Genomic DNA, 22,183 nt, shown 5'->3' on the forward strand with positions numbered 1-22,183 from the left:
TCTACAGTAACCTCATAAAATGGGTGTGGTATCCCAATGAGTAACTCTTAAAACTGAATTTGTTCCCAAACCCATTATGCCAAATGTGCTTGTTATAGATTATATAATTTAATTACAAAAAATTAAATATGTATACTATATAAGTCAATGAAACATGAGAGATTTCTATGAAAACAAAGTAGTTTTAGAAACTCCATAAAAGGGAAGCCTGGGTGGCTCAATCGGTTAAACATCTGCCTTCGGCTCAGGTCATGATCCCAGGGTCCCAGGATCGAGTCCTGCATCGGGCTCCCTGCTCAGCCGGGAGTCTGCTTCTCCCTCTGCCTGCCGCTCACCCTGCTTGTGCTCTCTCTCTCTGACAAATAAATAAAATCTTAAAAAAAAAAACCAACAAAACGAAACTCCATTAAGGGGGTGCCTGGGTGGTGCAGTCAGTTAAGCGTCTGACTCTTGGTTTCAGCTCAGGTTCTGATCTCAGGGTGGTGAGATCAAGATCGAGCCCCGCACTGGGCTCTGTGCTCAGTGTGGGGTCTGCTTGAGATTCTCTCTCCCTCTCCCTCTGCCCCTCCTGCTTGCGCTCTCTAAAATAAATCTCAAAAAAAAAAAAAAAGAAAAAGAAAAGAAACTCCATAAAGATGAGACACCAAAACAACTGCTGTCAATTTATTTGTGAGCAAAACAAATACCAGACTGTGGGAGTGAGGATTCTGTTCCCAGAATATTTCACAAGTATCCCTGGTTCTACTTTAAAGAAACAAAAAGTGGAAATTATAGAGAATGCATTATGGGTGTTGTTGTATAATAAGAATTTGAGTGGCCTTTGTCCCTGGTTCCTAAGAGAGAGACTCTAAATCTTTGGAATTTCCCAAGTCATAGGAGTATCTTAGGTTATGTTATTCATGAGCCCCTTGGATCACACCTGAATTATGCTAACAAGATGATTCAGGATGGGGGAGGGTCACCAGAAAGACCAACCACTTGATTAAAGTGTTGAGGCTTTGAACCAGTCCAAACTCAGGGGGTACAAGGGGGGTAGGAGATTGAGTTCAATCATGTGGCCAATGATTCAGTCAATCATGCCTACTTAATGAAACTCCAATAAAAACTTTGGACACTAAGGCCCAGGTAACTTTCCAGGCTGGTTACAGATCAATGTGCTGTAGGCTTGCATGTCCTGATTTCAGGGAGAGAATGCAGAAGCTCTACATTCAGAACTCTCCCGGACTGCACCCTATGTGTCTTTGGTTGGCTGGTCCTGATTTTTATCTGTTACAATAAAGCTGTAATCATAAGTCCAGCATTTTCCTGGGTTCTGAGACATTCTAGTGAATTACTGAACCTCAGTGTGGATTTGTGGGAATCCTCTGACTCTGTAACCAGTTGGTCAGAAGTATGGGTGAACTGGGGACTCCTGCACTTGTGGCTGGTGTCTCAAGTGAGGGCAGCCTTGTTAGGAACTGTGCCCTTAACCTGTGGAGTCTGCACAAAATCAGGGTGATTAGCATCAGAACTGCATTACTACATTACAGATGTGATTGATGCAAGAAAGACATAGTGCAACTCTACTTAGCAGACCCATACTTAAAGAAGTCGTCTCAGCCCTGTGACAAAAGCAAATCAATCAATGTGCATATATGCATGTTTTAAGGTTTAATGAAAATTTTAAGGTTTATAAGAATCATTTTTATATGCTTCCCAACTTTAATCAACTTTTTGTTTAACCAATGAAATTTTTGTTCTAATCAAATTAGATGAGGGAACATCCATTAGTCAAATAGTAACTGCTAGAGAAGGTCTTCACAAAGACCAGTTCTGAACCTTTTCCCTTCTCAGCTATGAATAGGCATGTCCCTCAAGTGCTCAGCGGATCCTTCAAAGTTAGTGATCTCATGTTTGTGTAATCCCTCTTTCCCTCCCCAAGAATCTACCCACCACTATGACAAGAGATACACAGATTACATCTCCTCGAAACCCTCTATTCCCTGGAACACTACTGGATATCCAGTCTTCACTGCAGTCTTAGAAAAGCCAACATCTATATGCTACAGCTATTACAGCCGGATGCCCCAAGTGGAAGACGGTGAGATTTTTATCAGAGAAATTTATATATAGCCAATGAACTATTTTAAGACTTCTTTTTCTAGCCGTTTTTCTTTCTAATCCAGGGTTGGCAAATTAGTTTGCAGGCCAAATCTAGCCTGTTGGCTCTTTTTGTACAGGCTCCTGATCTAAGAATAGACTTTAAATTTAAATGGTTAAAAAAGGGGAAATAATAGTAGTATTTTTTGACATGTGAAAATGATATAAAATTCAATTCAAGTGTCCATAAATACAGTTATACTGGGACACAGTCATGCTCATTCCTTTATGTACTGCCTATAGGTGCTTTCTCACTACCATGGCAGAGTGAAATTACTGGGTATGGTCCCCAAAGCCTAAAATATTTATTATCTATTCCTTTATAGAAAGTATGCTAACCCCTGTCATAATCCCCAACATGTGCATACATATAGCAGGCAAACTTCTTCTATTCACTATTCCTTAAAAGTCTTGTATGTCTTGCTTCCCTCTATTTGCCCATCCCAGTCCCTGTACTTGCATGAACTATTGTTCCCTGCCCTCATCCTCTGCACTTCAACTGAAATTCCTTCCCATCCTTAGCGGCACAGCTCTGGGTTTCACTTCCTTGAGGAAGTTTTCCCTGCTGACCCAGCAAGAAGTAATCTCTCCCTTCTCTTTGAACTAGTCTATCACTATGTAATATTCTACTATCACCTGTGAAAAAGTTATCTTTATTTTCACAATTTAAAAAATCTGCCTCAGTTTCCTTCATAAAGCAGAACTCCTTAGAGTAGTTATCAGCCACGAAGTCTAGCTTCTTTAGGCCAAGTACTCAATACTTTGGCCTATGAACTTTTTTTAAAATTCAAATATAATTAACATACAGTGTTATATTAGTTTCAGGTGTACAATATAGTCATTTACAATTCTAAATGTTTCTTAGTGCTTATCAAGATAAATGTATTCTTAATTCCCTTTATCTATTTCACCCATCCCCCCACCCAACCCCTCTGGCAACCACCAGTTTGTTCTCTAATTCTAAAAGTTTGTTTTTTGTCTCGAACTTATTTCTCCAATAAGATTTTCACATCTTATTTTACCTATTTTAATTACCCAATTTGCATATTTTAGCTGTAATTTTTACTTACCACATTTTCCTGGATCTGACAATTAGATACAGAGATACTAGTAGACAAGTCTTCTGTAAAACAGAAGGATGATGTATGAGAAAAGAACAAAACTGTTATATGACTTAATATTAACATTTGCTGACATGTGAATGCCCACAGTATATTAAATTTAAAAAACTGGCTAACATACAGTTAATATAATTATGTTCTTTAAAAAAATTTACCCACACACACAATACCAACCCATCAACAACAAACTGGTCAAATAAAATATGATACATCCATACAAAGAAATACTATCTAAACATTTAATGGTGTAGAGCTATCCATACTGAGTTAGAAAGCTATCCATGGCATATTAAGTTAGAAAGGCAAGTTGTAAGGCAGCAGCATTTGAATTAAAAACAAAGAAAATATGATACTTCTCGTGAATGAGAGTAAGGGTTGGGGAACAAAGACTTTAGTCTTTATATACTTCTATACTGCCTGCATTTTCTAAAACATAAAAAGCATGCATTACTTTAATAGTAAAAAATCAGATAAATTAGATAAATCTATATACTGACATTGAAATACATCTGATACACATTAATAGTGGCTAAAAGCAAGTTGCAAAAAGAACAGAGTATGACCACATTTTTTGTAAAAATAAAAATATAACAATACAGTATAGATAATATCAGCTTCCCTTCTCCCCAAACCAAGAAATATACACCAAACTGTTAATAATGGTTTTCTGAGGGGGGAGATATAGGAGCAGGAATAAGGGGGTGTGTTACAAGTATACAGGAAGGACTTTCTCATTTTATATTCCATATTACTGTAAAGTTTATATGTCTATATTACTTTGGTAAGCAAAGGAAGTAACTGACAAAAAAGAGAAAAGGGCCACATGGAAAGTAAGAGACTAGGTCTCAAACATCTAGAATCTCGGAGAGAACTCAAAGAAACAAGATGTGATATTTCCTTTATGATCCCAAATATAAAAATTTAGAACAAGAAAATGTAAGCATACTATATGTCAAAAATAAGTAACATGACCGTCAAAGACTGCATTTAAAAATATTAAGTCAATCTTAAAATATTTTAAATAACTCAAATATTAAATAGTAATGAACAAAAAGGCACAGCATCGACGATATTAAGGTGTCTAAAGCTTTGTTTTTCAGTCGTTCCATTTTCCTGTGTAAGTCAATACTGATTGTGTTTCAAAGGCCTCCACTGGCTAGCTCCACCTAGTTTTATTCTCTATTGCTTCCCAGAACTCTACTCCAGAAGCAGCAGCAAGCAGCCAACAACCCAGTCATAGTATTACTCACGTGTCAGGAACTGGGCTAAGTGCATTATATGCGTTTATTATTATTCCCACTTTAGATTAGCGACCGCAGAGACCAAGATCACACAGCCAGTAAGCGGCGACTATGCTTTCATTGTCTAGCATCCTCACTCTTAACCCTTCCGCAATTCTGCTTTTAGAGACTCTTTATTTAGAGGGAGGAGGTCCATGGATGGGCTGGAGAATGGAGAAGGTTCCTATGTCCAGTACTACATAAAATTTGTCTTTATGTCCCTGTATTATTTTCTGGGGGAAAAGGTCTATGGCTTTAATTAGGATATCAGAGTTCTGTCTAAAATCCCCCCAAACTTAAGAAGCACTGTAAATATCCATCTAATTCATCCTCTAAGAATCCATATTAAACACCAAACATGTTCACGGTCATTACTTTTATCCCTTTGATCACAGCCGTCTCCTTAACTAGAGTAACACTACCCCCCCCTTCCCTTTTAATTTTTCCTATCCTAACCTACTTGAGATCCAAGGTCAAGGTTCAAATCAGATTTTTTCTATCATGAAGTCTCTGCTTACTCCTCCTATCCATATCTGCATCCCCCAAGTAATGCATTACTCATTTCTGCATTCTACTGCCTTAGGCTACCACTTAACACTTATGTTTGTATGTCCTATCTCCCTTAATTTCTGTGTTTTTAGCTCAGAGCCTAGCATTATGCCAAGAATAGGTGCATGAAATAATACAGCTGAACTGATATAAAGTACATTTAGGAACTGGTTGATACTTATTTTGATTTAAATATATTTGTCTAATGAATGATGTTTCCCCATAAATAACAACACCAATGGCATAAAAGTCACATCATGGCTTTCACTTGATCCTTTATCAAATTTAGGTTTTATTTTATAAATTTTGTTGGTACAAAGAACATGTTTCAGTAATTCTTTAGTATTTCTGAATGTTTTAATTCAGTTAAAAGAAAAACAGCATTTCTGACTTCATAGATTTCACAAGTATGATGTGAACCATAATACTTTGTCACCTGTTTATATCCCACCATGAAGCAAAATACTAGAAGTTTGCTTAATCCAATGAGAGTTCATGGATACCAAACACTGTTCTATCCCTTACTGGTTCTCTTTCTTTAATGCTGACAAGCCTATAAAGTAGGTACTATTACAGAGAGGTAAGGTTTTGCCTAAGATCATATAACAGGTTGGCAGAACCAGGATTTGAATGTAGGGAGACTGACTCTGGAACCTAGCTCTGGGGATTGTATGGATACATTATAACTAACATAACTATATAAAGGAATTAACTAACAATATTGGTTAGTACAGATGAAGCTTAAAGTGAGCATTAGAAATACATACAGAGGGGCGCCTCGGTGGCTCAGTCGGTTAAGCATCTGCCTTTGGCTGAGGTTATGATCCCGGAGTTCTGGGATCGGGATCGGGATCGAGATCGAGCAGGGAGTCAGCTTCTCCCTCTGCCCCTCCACCCTGCTCATGCTCTCTCTCTCTCTCAAATAAATAAATAAAACTTAAAAAAAAGAAAAAAAAAAATACATGCAGAAACACAACCACACCCACAAAATGCTTAAGAACCAGAGGGGGAGAAAAGCCATCAACAAGCTTATTGCTTACTGTGATCTTTCCCTTGCCCTGGAGAAGTGCAAACACTTGCTTGAGGGGTAACAGGCATGAGAGCTTGGCGAATTGCTTTTTCCCAGCTCTGTGCTACATCAACTCCAACTCCAGTGGCAGCAAGAACAGGATTGTGGGAGCTGTCCCCATTGTTCTCCCCAACAAAGTATACCATAGTATCAGTGATGATTTCAAAACAGTGTGGGTTGCTGCCTTGTGAAATGTTTGTGAAATCTTGTGGCGAAGATATGCGGAGAATTTCTGAAAGTGGAATTTCCTGAAGTAAAAAATTAAGCATTAAAAGATATGAATACATCTTTGTTTTTATTTTCAAATACACTAAACAGAGATATGCGTTTCTAATGAATGCATTAAGATGAACGCAAGTATGTGGTACATGGAACACATAGTCAAGTCTTAGGATAATATCTGCCTTGAATGATTTGCATGCCCAACAATGCTGAAGGCTGAGCATGGAATATAACTAAGCCAGTGCTTCAGGCCTGCAGCAGGTCATTAGACTGCAAGGAAGGAGAGGATCGTGGAGGGTAACTGCCACTATATCCAACACTTGTCACTTTCTAATTGTCATTAAATCAGCTCAGCAATTACTTCTCTACCAGCAGCTGTCTGCAAGATACAGCCCTCAGAGGAGAACAAAGGAAAAATAAGAGCCAAAGTAGAATGTTAGTATAGGTTGTTCAAGCATTCCGTCTGGTTCTGCCCATAAATGTAACAAGTATTTACTTGTAGTTCACTTCCTAACGCAAAAAAAAAAAGTACTTAACCCAACCAGATCAAAGCAAGTCATTAGTTTCTATTCTCTTTCTTAAGGATATAATTGCTACAGTCTACAATTTTGTTTGGTGTCCGTCTGGGACACAGCAAAGTGTGGAGCAAGCCAAGCAAAGAAGACTATACAAGGTGAAGAAGAAGCTTTTGGGAATCAGGCCTAAGATAAAATGGACCAGTGGGGAACACCAAATACCACACTGGCGTCTTCTGGACAGGCAATGATCATGGGACTTACTGAACTGCCCAATCTAAATCATAGTGTCCAAAAGGCAATCAGTAGCAACCTGACAAGTAGGCCAAAACCAAAGGAACTCACAACAAAAAACAACCTTGGGTAGCAGGGCTATTGTGAGGGGTGAAATGGAGGGGTGTGGGACAATTATTTCAACAAGGAACTTAACTGTGATTTCTATACATGATATTAGGCAGAGTCATAATAGATATATGCCAACATAATTAATGAATATTATTTGAATATTTGGAAAATATACAATATTTCAATGTACATATTTTTCAAAATACAGTATTTCAATGTACATATTTTTCAAAATGTGGAATCTTTACCTTATAATACTTTGATCCAGATTCATTTTGAAACAACGTTAGACACTTGCTGTCCAGTCTCCAGTAATGCCTCTTTCTCTATAAAATAAAGGGCATAAAACTCTGAGGTATAAAAATAATGATTCCTCCAAAGTACCTGTACCTTTCCTTTTCCTTTCATTTCTATTCATAAGTTTGTATTTCTGAGTAGCCTTAAAATTCATGAGGGTCAAAATTCTGCAAATATAAGAAGGATATATACAGTGACAAGTATACTCCCACCACCACTCACATCCTACTCCCACCCTGCTCCAGGTAAGCAATGGTAGTAGGTTTCGGGGAATCCTTTTAGAGAATTTTATGCATGCACACTCAAATACATACGTGGTACACATGTGCAGATATGTAATTTACCTATAGGCTACATTTCTAATCTGGCTTTCTGGCTCAAAAGATATATACACATGTAATTTTGCTTGCCAGTGTCAATCACCCTTCATAAGATTTGACCCAATTTATAGTTTCATCAGCAACACGAGTACCTATTTACTCTCACTAAGGTAGTTATGTTACTAAACTTTTTGATCTTGGCTACACTGATAAATAAAACCTGGTAATTCAGTGAAATTTTAAATTGTACTTTTTATTAAAAATGAGATCAAGCTCTTGTGTTTAAGAGTCATTTGTATTTCCCTGACTGTGAACTCTGCTGATATTCTTTGCCCATTCTTTGACTGTGTTATGGTCTTTTTCTGATGAATTTGTTGTCATCCTTTACATATAATGAAATTAATCCTTGTCTAAATTATGACTTCAGAATACTTTTTCCAGTGTGTCATGTGTCTTTGCTTTTGTTTTTTGACTTTTTTTTTTTTTTTTTACATATCTCTTTATTTTTTAAAATGAAGACTTTAGCCATTTTCAGTCGCAGCGTAATTAAAGGGAAGGTACAGAGATTTCTCATATACTCCCTGCCCCCGGCACATACATAGCCTGCCCATTATCTACATCCTCATTCAGAGTGGTACACTTGTTACAACTGTTACACTTGTTACCTACACTGACACATCATAATCACAAAGTCCAGAGTTTACGTTATGGTTCACTCTGGTGTTGTATGTTCTATGGGTTTGGACAAATGTGTGATGACAGGTTTCCATCATTATATTTTACAGAGTATTTTATAGAGTGTTTCCCTTGCCTTAAAAATTCTGTGTTCTTTCTGCGTATTCATGCCTACCTGTCCCCTACCCTCGACCCCTGATCTTTTTTACTGTCTCCATAGTTTTGCTTTTTCCAGATGTCATATAGTTGGAATCATACAGTATGTATGTAGTTTTTACACTGGCTTCTTTTACTTAGTAATATGCATTTAAGATTCCTTCCTGTCTTTTCATAGCTCATTGCTGTTTAGTACTGAATAATATTCCATTGTCTGGATGGATGTACTATGGTTTATTTGTCAATTCACTTACTGAAGGACATCCTGTTGCTTCCAAGTTTTGGCAATTATGAATAAAGCTATTGAAATCATACATATTCAGGTTTTTGTGTGGACATAAGTTTTCATATCCTTTGGGTAAAAACCAAGGAGTGCAACTGCTAGATCATATGGTGAGAGTATGTTCGGTTTTGTAAGAAGCCGTCAAACTGTCTTCCAAAGTGTCTATACCATTTTGCATTCCCGCCAGCAATGAAAGTATGTGTTGCTCTACATCCTTGCCAGCCTTTGGTGGTGTCCGTGTTCCAGGTTTTGGCCATTCCAATCAGTGTGTAGTGGTATTCCACTGCTGTTTTAATTTGCATTTCCCTGATGACATATGATATGGAACATCTTTTCATACGCTTATCTGCCATCTGTGTATCTTCTTTGGTGAGGTATGTGTTAAGGTCTTTGACTCATTTTTTAATTGGGTTGTTTGTTTTCTTACTGTTGAGTTTTAAGAGTTCCTTGTATATTTTGGAGAATAGTCTTTCATCAGACGTCTCTTTTACAAATATTTTCTCCTAGTCTGTGTTTGTCTTATTCTCCTGACACTGTCTTTTGCAGAGCAGAAGATTTAACTGTAATGAAGTCCATCTTAACAATTATTTCTTTCACGGATTCTGTATTTGGTGTTGTATCCCCAGATACTGTCTGAATCTCTACTGCTCTACTAATTTGTAAAAATATTTCAGTTTTGCCTTTTGTAAACTCTTTACAAACGTAACTACAGTTCCAGTTTACTAAAATGTCTTAATATATATCTCATTATTTTGATTTTAAAAATGCATAAAGTAAAGCATATAACAAAGTTTCACTACCATATTACAATGTCTGTGGTTACTGACCAGGGTGTCCCTGCTGCTGTAATGGACCATCCACCCTTCCTTGACCATCGTGCTGCTCTTCCTCTTTGTGTGCTTGATGGACTGTACAACCCTCATTAGCGGAATATTACTGCTTGTTGATGGACTAAAAAACATTTAGAATTTATGATAAAATATTGATAATTTCAATTTTTAAAAAATCATATAAATACTGTAAACTCATTACCCTTAAGATAATTGAGCTAAAATTTTTCAAAATATCTTAGAGAAATAGCTTAAGAAAAAATCCCATTATGATGATACACAGTTGATTTATAAAAGACTAAGATAATACTGCAAGTCCTCATTATTTGTCATCAATATTTTTTGACGGGTCATAACACAAAACAATGCACAGAGCAGAAAGAATCCTCCCTAATTGGAAGATATGAAGCCTGGGGGAGGGTCTCATTTGGGATTGCTGTTGAGAAAGTTTCTTTTGCCCTAGGCAGCATGGTTAATTAGTAAATTCATAACAAGGTAAAAAGTAAGTACACCTATACCCAAATTTACATGGTTCAAATGTCAGATTCTATTATTCATGTTGTTAGCAAAAAGTCTTCCTAGTAGAAGACACTGAAAGGAAAATGATTTACAGATAACAAGAAAATAAAAATAATAAATAATGCACCGAGTCAAATCAGGTAATACGGAAATATGGGTCAGGAACAGCGTAGCTAGAGGAAAAGAACAATTTGGGGGTATGTGTGAAAAACACATGGTTTTTCAATTTCAGTCTCAGTTAAATATATTCTCTTAAATTATGATGTATTCATGATTAGGAAGCCAGGTAAGTTCTCTTGATAGTCTCCGAACTGGGTAAACATTAAATTTTAGTTCAGAATGAGAATGATAGTAATAGCTGTAATCTAATGATAAGCCAAAATGAATGAATGACCACTCAGCCATGTGAGATTGATAAATGATCCATTTTCTCTAAATTCCTCCTGGTTGCCAATGAAAACCAAAACCTGCCAAAATATTAACATTTTATTACAAAGTAGTACATCCTATAAAGCTGTATATATAGAAAAACTGAATTTCTATAAACATAAGGGGATATTTAGAAGTTTTATAATCCAATAGCATTTTTACAAAGTGCTAATAGTCTAATTAACTGCTCACAAATTCATCACCATCATCTTTGTGCAACATTTGTAGGTATACATTCGTACTGGTGTTTCTAACGTCCAATAATCTGCTGGTATGAAGCAACTGGTTGCTTTAACTGATAGTTCAATTCTGACACCTTGTGGTGGCTGCTCCACAGGGAGATATCACATCCTGACTATATTTAAATAAAGTGTTTTTCTCTTCAAGAAAACAAGGATTCTCACACCTTCCCATGTTGAGTGGATGGCATAAGTGATATAATTTATTTCAGAAATCCTGTGGTGCATGTAAAAGAATTAGCAACAATTTAATTAGATTTTAAATTACATTTTAGGTTCCATTTAAAGAGATTCTTTCTCAAGGGAGTGCCTGGACTGACCCTGTATCCGTGGACATGTGCTACCTGATTGTTTTCACAGCCTCCTCATCTCTTTCCACATCAAGATCGGATGGATCCAAGAAGAACATTTTATCTTCTGGAGGAGATGGTTCTTCTATGTCATCCAAGCCCCGGCTACCATCACTGTTCATGTCACTGCTATCAATATCCATTGGTATATCTGTATCCGCTCCCAGACTGGAAGGTTCTGGCAAAGTTTAAAATGAATTCAGAGTTTTATATTAATGGGAGATCAATCCATCTAAATAGAAAGAGTATATGAAATGTGGGGAAAAAAGCTTTAAAACTCTTAATGAAAATCTAGGAAAGTATCTTTATGATTCAAGGTAAAGTAGTATTTGAGGAAGATATAAAATTCACACACCACAAGGCAGAAAATTAATTTGATTAATTAGAATTTAAATCTCTATATGACAGAAGATATTAAAACAAAGTAAAAGATTAGCCACCACTATTGTTTGTTGAGTTAAGTGGTTTTCCACAAGGGTCCAAGGCAATTTGTTGGGGAAAGAATAAATAGTCTGTTCAAAAACTGGTGCTAGTACAACTGGATATCTATATGCACAAAGATGAAACTGGACCTCTTTTTTAAACCAAATAGAAAGCTTAAAGTGGATCACAGGTCTAAATGTAAGAGCTAACTCTATAAAATTCTTAAAAGAAAACATAGTAGTGAATCTTTGTGACCTTGGGTTATGCAAAGCCTTCTAGATAGAACACCAAAAACCTAAGTGACAAAAGAAAAAATTGGACTTGATTTTGTGCTACAAATGATACCTCAAGAAAGTAAAAAGACAGCCCAAAGAAGGGGAAAAATATTTACATATATCAAATAAGAGACCTGTATCCCAAATATTTAAAGAACTCTTACAACTCAATAATAAATAAATAACCAGTTAAATAGGGAAAGGACAGGAATAATAGATATTCCCCAAAGCAGATGTAAAAATGGCCAACAGGTATGTGAAAAGATGTGCGTAACAATTAGCCATCAGCAAAATGCAAATCAAAACCACAATGAGCAGGGTCTGAAACATGGCGGACGATGTGGATCAGCAACAAACTACCAACACTGTAGAAGAGCCCCTGGATCTCATCAGGCTCAGCCTGGATGAGCGAATTTATGTGAAAATGAGAAATGACAGAGAGCTTCGAGGCAGATTACATGCTTACGATCAGCATTTAAATATGGTATTGGGAGATGTGGAAGAAACTGTGACTACTATAGAAATTGATGAGGAAAAATACGAAGAGATATATAAATCAACAAAACGGAATATTCCAATGCTTTCTGTCCGGGGAGATGGTGTTGTACTAGTTGCCCCTCCATTAAGAGTTGGCTGAAACAAAGAATTTTCATGTATGGAATATAGGAGCTTTCGTATGATTGCCTCTTTAAATGTAGAAGACATTCAAAAGAGAAACCTGCGTAAATTTTGATATTAAGAAATGACCAAGGATTCTTCCACTCCTGAAACGAGTTGATTTGCAGATAACTAAAAAAGTCTTAAGCTAAAGGGCATTTTAATTTTTTTCCAACCCTTTCAATAAATGTGATCACCAAGATGCAGAACTCTTTTTTTCAGGAATTGATTTGTTCTGTTGTTTTCTCAATTTCTGATTTTTTTTCCTTTAAATTAAGTTTGATGTTTCCTTTTTTGATAAAAAACAAAACAAAACAAAAAAACCACAATGAGCTATCACTTCACACTCACTAGGATGGCAACAGCCAAAATGACGGACAATAACAAGTGGTGGCGAGCATGCGGAGCAATCAGAATCCTTACACACTGCTGGTGAGAATGTAAAATGTACAGGTGCTCCAGAAAACAGTCTGGCAGTCCTCCTCCAAATGTTAAACATGGAGTTATCATATAACTCAACAATTCCACAACTAGATATCTGCCCAAGCGAAATGAAAACGTATGTCCACAGAAACTGTACTCAAATGTTCATAGCAGTATTCATCATAGCCCCAAAGTGGATACAACTCAAATGTCCATCGACTGATAAATAAAATGTGGTATATTCATGCAGAGGAATGTTATTCTTGACAAAGCAGAAGGTAGTATTGATACATGTTACAAAATGGATGAACCCTGAAAACATTAAGCTATGTGAGACACTAGTCCCAAAAGACTACACATTATACAATTTCATTTATATGAAATGTCTAGAATAGACAGACCCACAGAGATAGAAAGTTGACGGCAGCTGCCAGGGGCTGGTGAGGAAGAGTGGGGAGTGACCAGGGTGATGAAAATGTCCCACCACTGGACTGTAATGATGGCTGCCTAACTTTGTGAATAAACTAAATGTGTAAAGTACAAAAACTATCTGAATAAAGCTACTTAAAAAAATGATAAGCCACAACACAGAAGGTATTTTGTGTCCAGTATAACTGACAAAGAATTATTAGGTAGAATTATCAACAACTCCCTGCAAATCAATAACAAACAGAAAAATGGACAAAACATGTGAACAGGTAATTTACAGGGGAAAAAACTGTAAGTAACCAGTCAACATATGAAAGATGTTCAAACTCATTAGTATACAAATGTACCGTAAAATCAATATAAATAGTATTTGATACCCATTTATCCAACAGTAGAAAAGTGCAAAAAGACATGAACCATAAATCTAGAGAAGACTTTGGTCTATAGAAAAACTACATTTATTCAGAGTAACCCAAATGAGAAAACCAATCACGCTATCAACGGTGTTAAACAGCAACTATAAAAAACGTGCCATTAAAGAAAACATTAAAGTTTTAATAAATAAAATTTAATTTTAAATAAAATTTAATTTCCGTTCCTTATGCTTTTCCTCCTATAGAACTACTTACATTCAATTATTACCAGTCATGTAAATGTTAAAGAAAAATTATGCTTAGAATCATTACTTCTTCCTTCCAAAAAGGTAATCACTTCAATTAATATAATCTTGAAATGAGGAAAAAAAAACAAAACAACACAACAGCACGCAAGGGGAAATGTCTAGGGAATGACTGATGGAGAAAGAGACAGGGAGGCAGTATAATGTGTTCTAATGACTGTGGATTCAGGGACCAGAACATGTGGGTTCAAATCCCAACGCTGTAAGTTTCTGGCTACATTTCTTGGGCAAGTTACTTAATGTCTTTGTGCCCAAGTTTACTCATCTGTAAGTACTTAACCTTTTCAAAGGGCTGTTCTTAGGTTAAATGTCAATATACGTAAAGAGTGTGGAACAGTGCCTGGCAGTCAGTAAGTACTAGAACTATGAAAACCTCTAGGGATAACAGCAGGGTGTTAAAGTCTTTTTTGTCTAAGATGTAAGAGAATATGCAGCACCACCGGCAATATGAGACTACAAAGTGGTAGGTGGGTTAAAGGAAAAATGGGAAGGCATAATGACTAATAAAAGTGTACCATAGCTGATGTCTGCTTTTTGTTTATTAAATAAAAAAAGCAAAGTTAAGAAACAAAGTAAAATAAAATATGCAAATATAATCTTATACAAAGATAATACACAAAAGAATTGTGACCTTCTCTGATCTTTTATGGAAATTAAGAAAAAGAATTTTACCTCCATTGAAAGTAACCTCTCCAAGGCAGTCTCTTGGTACTTTTGATGCACAGCGTTTATGGCAATTGAATTTACAATCTGAAATCAAGTATTTGGTTTATTAATTTATGTAATAAGTCAGGCAGTATCAGATATGGTTAGAGACTTTTTAAAGTTTTCCTTTACTAAGAACTCAAGTCTGGGAATAAAGGTCTGGTTTCAAATTCTTATGACACCTCTTAACAGGTATTTAACTCCTCAGGACTGTTTTTTTTTGTTTTAATTTAAATTCCAGCTAGTTAACATTGTGTAATATGAGTTTCAAGTGTGCAATATAGTGATTCAACACTTCCATACAATGTCTGGTGCTCATCACAAGTGCCCTCCTTAATCCCCATCACCTAGTTCACCACCCCCCACCCCACGCCCCCGACCGCTCACCCCCTCCCTGGTAACCATCAGTTAGTTCTCTACAGTTAAGAGTCTGTTTCTTGGTTTGTCTTTTTTTTCCCTCTGCTCGTTTTTATTTCTTAAATTCCACATGAGTGAAATCATATGGTATTTGTCTTTTTCTGACTGACCTATTTCACTTAGCATAATTCTCTCTAGCTCCATCTAGCAAGCGGCAAGATTTCATTCTTTTTTATGGCTGATTAATATTCCATTGTGTGTGTGTGTACATACATACATACACTACATCTTCTTTATCCATTCACCAACTGATGGACACGGGCTGTTTCCGTAATTTGGCTATTGTAAATAATGCTGCCATAAGGTGCATGTATCCCTTTGAATTAGCAGTTTTATATTCTTTGGATAAATACCTAGTAGTGGGATTGCTGGATCATATTGTTAACTTTTAACTCTTTTAAACTTTTTGAGGAACCTCCATACAGTTTTCCAGAGTGGCTGTACCAGTTTGCATTCCCACCCCCCACGGTACAAGAGGGTTCCCCTTCCACTACATCCTCAACACCTTTTGTTTCTTGTGTTGTTGATTTTAGCTATTCTGACAGGTGTGAGGTGGTATCTCTTTTGATTTACATGTCCCTGTTAAGTGATGTTGAGCATCTTCTCATGTGTCTGTTGGCCATCTGTATGTCTTCTTTGGAAAAATGTCTACTCATGTCTTCTGCCCATTTTTAATTGGATTATTCATTTTTGGGGTGTTGAATTGTATAAATTCTTTATATACTTTGGGTACTAACCCCTTATGGGATATGTCATTTGTAAATATCTTCTCCCATTCCACAGGTTGCCGATTTTTAGTTTTATTGTTTTCTTTGCTGTGCAGAGCTTTTTATTTTGATATAGTCCTATAGTTTATTTTTGCTTTTGTTTCCTTTACCTCAGGAGACACATCTAAAAAAAAGCTCCTATGGCTGATGTCAGAGACATTACTGCCTGTGCTTTCTTCAAGGATTTTTATGGTTTCAGGTCTCACATTTAGGTCTTTAATCCATTCTGAGTTTATTTTTGTATATGGTGAAAGAGAATGGTCCAATTTTCCAACACCATTTGTTAAAGAGACTGTCTTTTTCCCATTGAATATTCTTTCCTGTATTGTTGAAGATTAACTGACCATATAGTTGTGGGTTCATTTCAGGGTTTTCTATTCTGTTCCACTGATCTATCACCATTGATTGGCAGGGGAGAGAAATGGTGCCAGCCAGCTCCCATGTTCCCAGAGAGGTCTCTCATAAATGCTGCTTCTCAGGGGCAGGCTCTGAGAAGAGCCAATAATCCCCTCACTGTGTGCTCCAGGCACTCTTCAGATCGCTGTTTCCACACTGTGTGTCCCTGGGGTTGTGTGCCTGCTTCGCCAAGAGCAGCCCCGATGCCTCTAGATTCCCTGATGCCTCTGGACTCTCTCGGAGTCCAGTCCACTGACACAACTTCAGGCTTGAAGCCCCTCTGGCTGCAAGAACCCACGAAATTTAACCCCTCTTGCTTTCCAAGCCAATGGACGGGGAAGCATTCTCATTGTGCATTCCCCTGAGTGCTCTTCTCTTGCCCTTCTCTGTGGCTCCCCTCTCTTCTGCAGCAACCAGGATCCATTTCTCCTCTAAACTGTGTCCTGCACTTCCTACCTTCTTCATTGTGGCCTCTTCTCTACATTTAGTTGTGGAGTTTGTTCTACAGTCTTCAGGTAGATTTCTGGTGTATTTAGGATGCTTTGATAGTTATCATCTAGTTATATTCATGGGACGGGTGAGCCTAGGTTCTTCCTACTCTGCCGTCATCTTCCCCACTTCTACCAGGGCTCAGTTTATCTCTTTAATGAAGCTAATACTATTCGTATGACACATTGCCAAAATGTTACTGGCAGCTCCATGTTTCCTTCCGTTACCTAACATTCGTCTTTCCTGAGAAAGAAAAGTTTCTCAGGCTGACTACTTTTCCAATATATGTCAAGCACTTACTTTGAGTTCCTAATTATTGGGGCCTGGTGCATATGCAAAAGAGAGACTGGGATTCTACAAGCTTTTATTAGGAATTAGTAAGGGCTTTCCCATACACCCTTACATGGAAGGACTGAGCTTCTCCTGCACAAGATCTCCCACCTTTATGTATGGTTCTCTTTAGCCTGCAAGGACATCAGAGTTGATAGTACTGCAGATGAGTGTCAGGTATAAGCTGTTCAATACTACCGTGTAACTCAGTAAGTTCTCAAACTGTGGTTCCCAGACCAGCAGCATCCGCATTATTAAGAACTTGTTAGAAATGCAAATTCTTGTACCCTACCCCAAACCCATTACATTAGGAGCTCTGGGAGTGGGGCTGCGAAATGTGTTTTAATAAGTATTTTTAAGGTGACACCAAAATTGAGACCCACTGCTATAACTACTGTCTACCACCACCTTCTACCTTGGAAATACACCTACCAGCAAATTCTGGATAAAAATAATTTCAAGTCCTGACTCAGAATGATTTTGTAATCCTTGTGATTCAAGAAAATTCTGGGTATCATACCAATAGCATTAGGTAAAGGTCATTATAAGAAAAAGTCCCATGATTAATAATTTGGTGGGTGACAAAACTTGTATTAAATAACACGGTCTTTTTAAATGAAATGCCCTAGAAAAATTGATATATGATATTAATATATTCCATTTATCTTAAATAATTGATGTGCTTTTTATCTCATGAGGTTTTACAAATTGTGACAATAACAAGATTTCCATTTTCACTTTGAAAACGTAGAGCCAAATTTGTGGCCTGCCTGAGCAAGTATGTACCTTCGAATGGCAGGCATTTTTATTTCTCTGTACTCCTACTCATGGTTTTGGATTTTTTTTTAGATTTTATTTAAATTCAAGTTACTTAACATATAGTGTATTATCAATTTCAGAGGTAGAATTTAGTGATTCATCAGTTGCATGTAACACCCAGTGCTCCTTACATCAAGTGCCCTCCTGCCTACTCATGTTTTTATTAACTTATGTTTTCTTATATTTTATATATGCTTTCAAGCTGCCTTGAAGTTTTAATATAACAAAGTAGAAAATAAACAGGTGAATGAATGAATGAATGAATACTGCTCTTGGAACTGTATGTTTTCTCAAATTATTCAGAGTAACTGTTTTAATTACTTTTTTCTTTCTTAGCTTGACAAGGTGAATGAAAATGACTCTTTACTTTTTTTTTTTTAAGATTTTATTTATTTATTTGAGAGAGAGCACACGAGAGGTAGGGAGGGGCAGAGGGAGAGGGAGACTCCAAGCTGAGCAGGGACCCTGACCTGAGACAAAGGCAGACACTTAGCCAGCTGAGCCACTGAGGTGCCCCTACTTTTTAAGTATCTTAATTCATATCACAAAAATATAGAAATCACTGAAATAAGTGATTGTTTTTGACTGATAATTAAAATAGCTATATAAAAATATATATATTTCTGAACCAATATAAACACAAAACATTATTCTTTTAGAGTTCTAAGAAATTAAACCAATAACCCAGTGGCAGAGTTAACTGGTTTTATTTCAAAATTCATTAATCTACATATATATTTTAGGTCCTCTATAAAATATCGTACTGCTCTGCATATGGTTTTAGGATGTTTCTGTTCTGTTCAACAGAGCAGCACTATTTACAACCTTTACTAAGATTATTTGTTGGCTAGAATTTGCACATCTGTTATTAATGTTCTTTCCCAAAACATTCCTTAGTGGCTGCTTGCCAATACACTTTAGTGTTGATATTTTAAAGTATTAATTTATATATTAACTCATATTCAAAAGTAAGTTGTTGAAATAGAATTTCAACATTTAATTATGCTTGTCTGCTAGTTATTAAATACCTGGCAACAAAGGCACGACCTGTTCTCTATTTGATGTTCTCCTATGTTGCCATATGTTGCCAAGACAAGTTTTCTTATATACTTAAGTTAAATTTATGTATAACTAACTTGATTCTGTATTATAAATAGGTTTATTGCTGCAAAGACCTCAACTCTAATGTTTTATTTAGATAAAACTAGATAATTCAATTCCACAACTACATCTATTATATAAAAGGTATGATACCAAGAACTGTTAAAATAATCACATAAAAAATAAGTACATAGGATTACAGATAGGCTACTTATACTGCATACTGGCTCAATAATTAATAAGACATTTTATTTTTTTATTTTTTATTTTTTAAAGATTTTATTTTATTTATTTGACAGAGAGAGAGAGAGAGAGACAGCTAGAGAGGGAACTCAAGCAGGGGGAGTGGGAGAGGGAGAAGCAGGCTCCCGGCCGAGCAGAGAGCCCGATGCGGGGCTCGATCCCAGGACCCTGGGATCATGACCTGAGCCGAAGGCAGACGCTTAACGACTGAGCCACCCAGGCGCCCCATTAATAAGACATTTTAAACTCTATTTTGGTTTTCACTATATTGTACAGCATTGTTGTGAAGAAGTTATGAGACAAAAGGATAAAATCATCTTTAATGGGGCGCCTGGGTGGCTCAGTTGGTTAAGCGACTGCCTTCGGCTCAGGTCATGATCCTGGAGTCCCGGGATCGAGTCCCGCATCGGGCTCCCTGCTCAGCGGGGAGTCTGCTTCTCCCTCTGATCCTCCCCCTCTCATGCTTTCTGTCTCCCATTCTCTCTCAGATAAATAAATAAAATCTTTAAAAAAAAAAAGCATAAAAACATTCCACAACTATAGGAAAAAATATTCCAGTATTCTATTAAAAACCTGGTTCATTAAGAGATGTTTCTAGAATATTTTGATAGTGTTCTGGCTTTGTATCCAAATATGGATAATCCCTATCACAATTCCAGTGGCTTCTGCTATATTCTTCCTATTTCAGTGTGATTATAATCTGGAATAACAGTTTTGATACAGCTCTCCTAGCTACATAATTAAAAACAAAAACAATAAAACTCTTGTAATAGGTTTGTTTGTGAGTATGAATATTTAAAGGAAAGAGGAAAGCATTATTTTTTATTTTGGGTAGTGTCTGACTCTGAAATCAGAAAGACATTTTTTAAACTCAAATATCTGCTTACCTGCTTACTAACTGTCCCATATTGGCTCGTGTTAAGCAACCATACCTTATAGAACCAAATTCTAGTTTTTCTGTTTAGATTCTAACTTTTCTGCAGCATAATTCCTGGTACATAGTACATATACTGCAGAGAGCAGCTGTTAATAAATAATGTACGTGTGTTTATGCATGTATTGTCTTAATTTTTAAGTTAACAACTAGGAAACCAATTTCTTTGCCTAACGCTTCTGAAATAAGTATTTTGAATCAAATCTGCTAATGAAAACATTTGAATTGTACTTAAGAATAACAACCAATCCTACCTTTACACTGCATTCCTTGGCGAAAGAGGCCTTTCAGTAACCGCTTGCAGTATTGACATATTGTGGGACGGGTGTAAGAGTGAACAGCAAATGTGTGTGGAACTTTTACTCTGCACATTACCATCTTTTCCATCCAGATTGGGCGACCACTCCAAGAAGGAATTCTCTTACTTGGTTCTTGGTGAACATGTGACTAAAACATAAGTAATTTTCATAAGTATAAGTCAATATTAAAAACAAAGTATTAAGAGCAGGACTTGACCACAAAAGTCATTTATTTTGAACATTAAAGCCAAGAATCTAAAAATGTACATCTCAGCAGTTTCCTCTGGAAGCTTAACTTACCAATACTTGAATGTGAACAGTGCGAATGTTTTTGTTATTATTTATGCTAAAAAAAATTTTTTTTTCATCTTCACATATGTATATTCCCTGTGAACTATTATTTGCCAGGCACATACAACATTTTACAAATAAAAAACAAAACCCTTAAAATGAATTTATGACATATTTAAATCCCTTGAAAAACGTTACCAAGAAATTAATCATAGGAAAATTAAATTCAGAAAGTGTTATTATTACTCATGTTGAATTACTGAACATGAAAATATTTTGAAACAAGTCTTGGTTTTTCAAATTTTTTTATAAATACTAAAATATGTTTGTTAAAAACTTAAGTCTAATTAATGATGATGATACAAAAACTGGCAGATACAAATTAAACAACTTTAGCCCCAGTACTTATGCTTTAGGAGGTTCCTTGATATTTAAGTATTTGGGCCTTTTCCCCTAGATGAGCAAAAAGGAAAATTAAAGGTGTTGATTAAAAATTTTTGTGTAACCTGAGGGATAACTAGATATTTGTAGTTATGGTCCTTTCTATATATACAAAGGAAATAATAAAATTAAATTACAGGCCAGTTCAATATGGCCTATCCCATTCATTCAACCTTCATTGATTATTATATTGTAGGCCAGACCCCTACAGTTTGTATCACAGAAGCAAAAATGAATGAAGTACAGTCCATGCTCTCAAGCACAAAATACCTAATGACCATCTAGATGTATTATACATTTTGCTGTAGCTGCTTGCACCTTCACTGCTAGAACTGAGGTCCTGAGATCTTTCATATGCCTTCCGTAACTAGTAATGTCTGTAGCCCAGAGAAGTCGAATCATTCTGCATTGAAATGTTCAACCAATAAAAGCTGAAGAAACCAGAAGGAACCAAGAGACAGAAGTGTATGAAAGAAGTGAAGGGAGGAGTTAAAAAAAAAAAAAAAGGCTTTTTTGGAAGAAAGCAGGAAGACAGAAAAGAAGAAAAAGAAAAGGACATACAAATGGAGGAGAACATTAAAGAACACAAATATAATCTCTGATGGATGGTTTTTCACTAATGTCTTGCCACAAATGTTCTAAAGCAAATTATGAAGCAGTTTAATTTAAGAAAAGTACAAAAAGAAGGTTAAAACCCAAGCCAAACTTGCTTGCTTGCTTCAGCTCC

At 36.3% G+C, this 22,183-nt stretch overlaps 2 protein-coding genes and 1 pseudogene across 6 annotated transcripts in view; 2 read left to right on the forward strand and 1 right to left on the reverse strand.

Annotated features, from left to right (window-relative positions):
* The window catches only part of NDUFAF7 (NADH:ubiquinone oxidoreductase complex assembly factor 7), a 58,037-nt gene extending 49,907 nt beyond the window's left edge, over positions 1-8,130 (forward strand). Inside the window, exon 10 of the mRNA XM_078056193.1 lies at positions 6,964-8,130. Coding sequence (XP_077912319.1) covers positions 6,964-7,146 — 183 coding nt within the window. The 3' untranslated portion in view covers positions 7,147-8,130. The remainder of the gene's footprint in view (positions 1-6,963) is intronic.
* PRKD3 (protein kinase D3) overlaps positions 1-22,183 on the reverse strand; it is an 85,725-nt gene that overhangs the window by 16,952 nt on the left and 46,590 nt on the right. For all 5 annotated transcript variants that reach the window (XR_013441649.1, XR_013441648.1, XM_036070403.2 and 2 more), the window contains 7 exons: positions 20,680-20,872; positions 14,897-14,974; positions 11,333-11,516; positions 9,799-9,922; positions 7,489-7,566; positions 6,130-6,406; positions 3,210-3,262 (listed from right to left, as the gene is read on the reverse strand). Coding sequence is in view for 3 of the 5 variants with exons in the window: in XM_036070403.2 (XP_035926296.1) it covers positions 3,210-3,262; positions 6,130-6,406; positions 7,489-7,566; positions 9,799-9,922; positions 11,333-11,516; positions 14,897-14,974; positions 20,680-20,872 (987 nt within the window). In the remaining 2 variants the exon portion in view is untranslated. The remainder of the gene's footprint in view (positions 1-3,209; positions 3,263-6,129; positions 6,407-7,488; positions 7,567-9,798; positions 9,923-11,332; positions 11,517-14,896; positions 14,975-20,679; positions 20,873-22,183) is intronic.
* LOC118521703 (U6 snRNA-associated Sm-like protein LSm3 pseudogene) lies at positions 12,324-14,129 on the forward strand (annotated as a pseudogene).

The sequence above is a fragment of the Halichoerus grypus genome, chromosome 10 (assembly GCF_964656455.1).
Source record: "Halichoerus grypus chromosome 10, mHalGry1.hap1.1, whole genome shotgun sequence".
Taxonomy (NCBI): Eukaryota; Metazoa; Chordata; class Mammalia; order Carnivora; family Phocidae; genus Halichoerus; species Halichoerus grypus.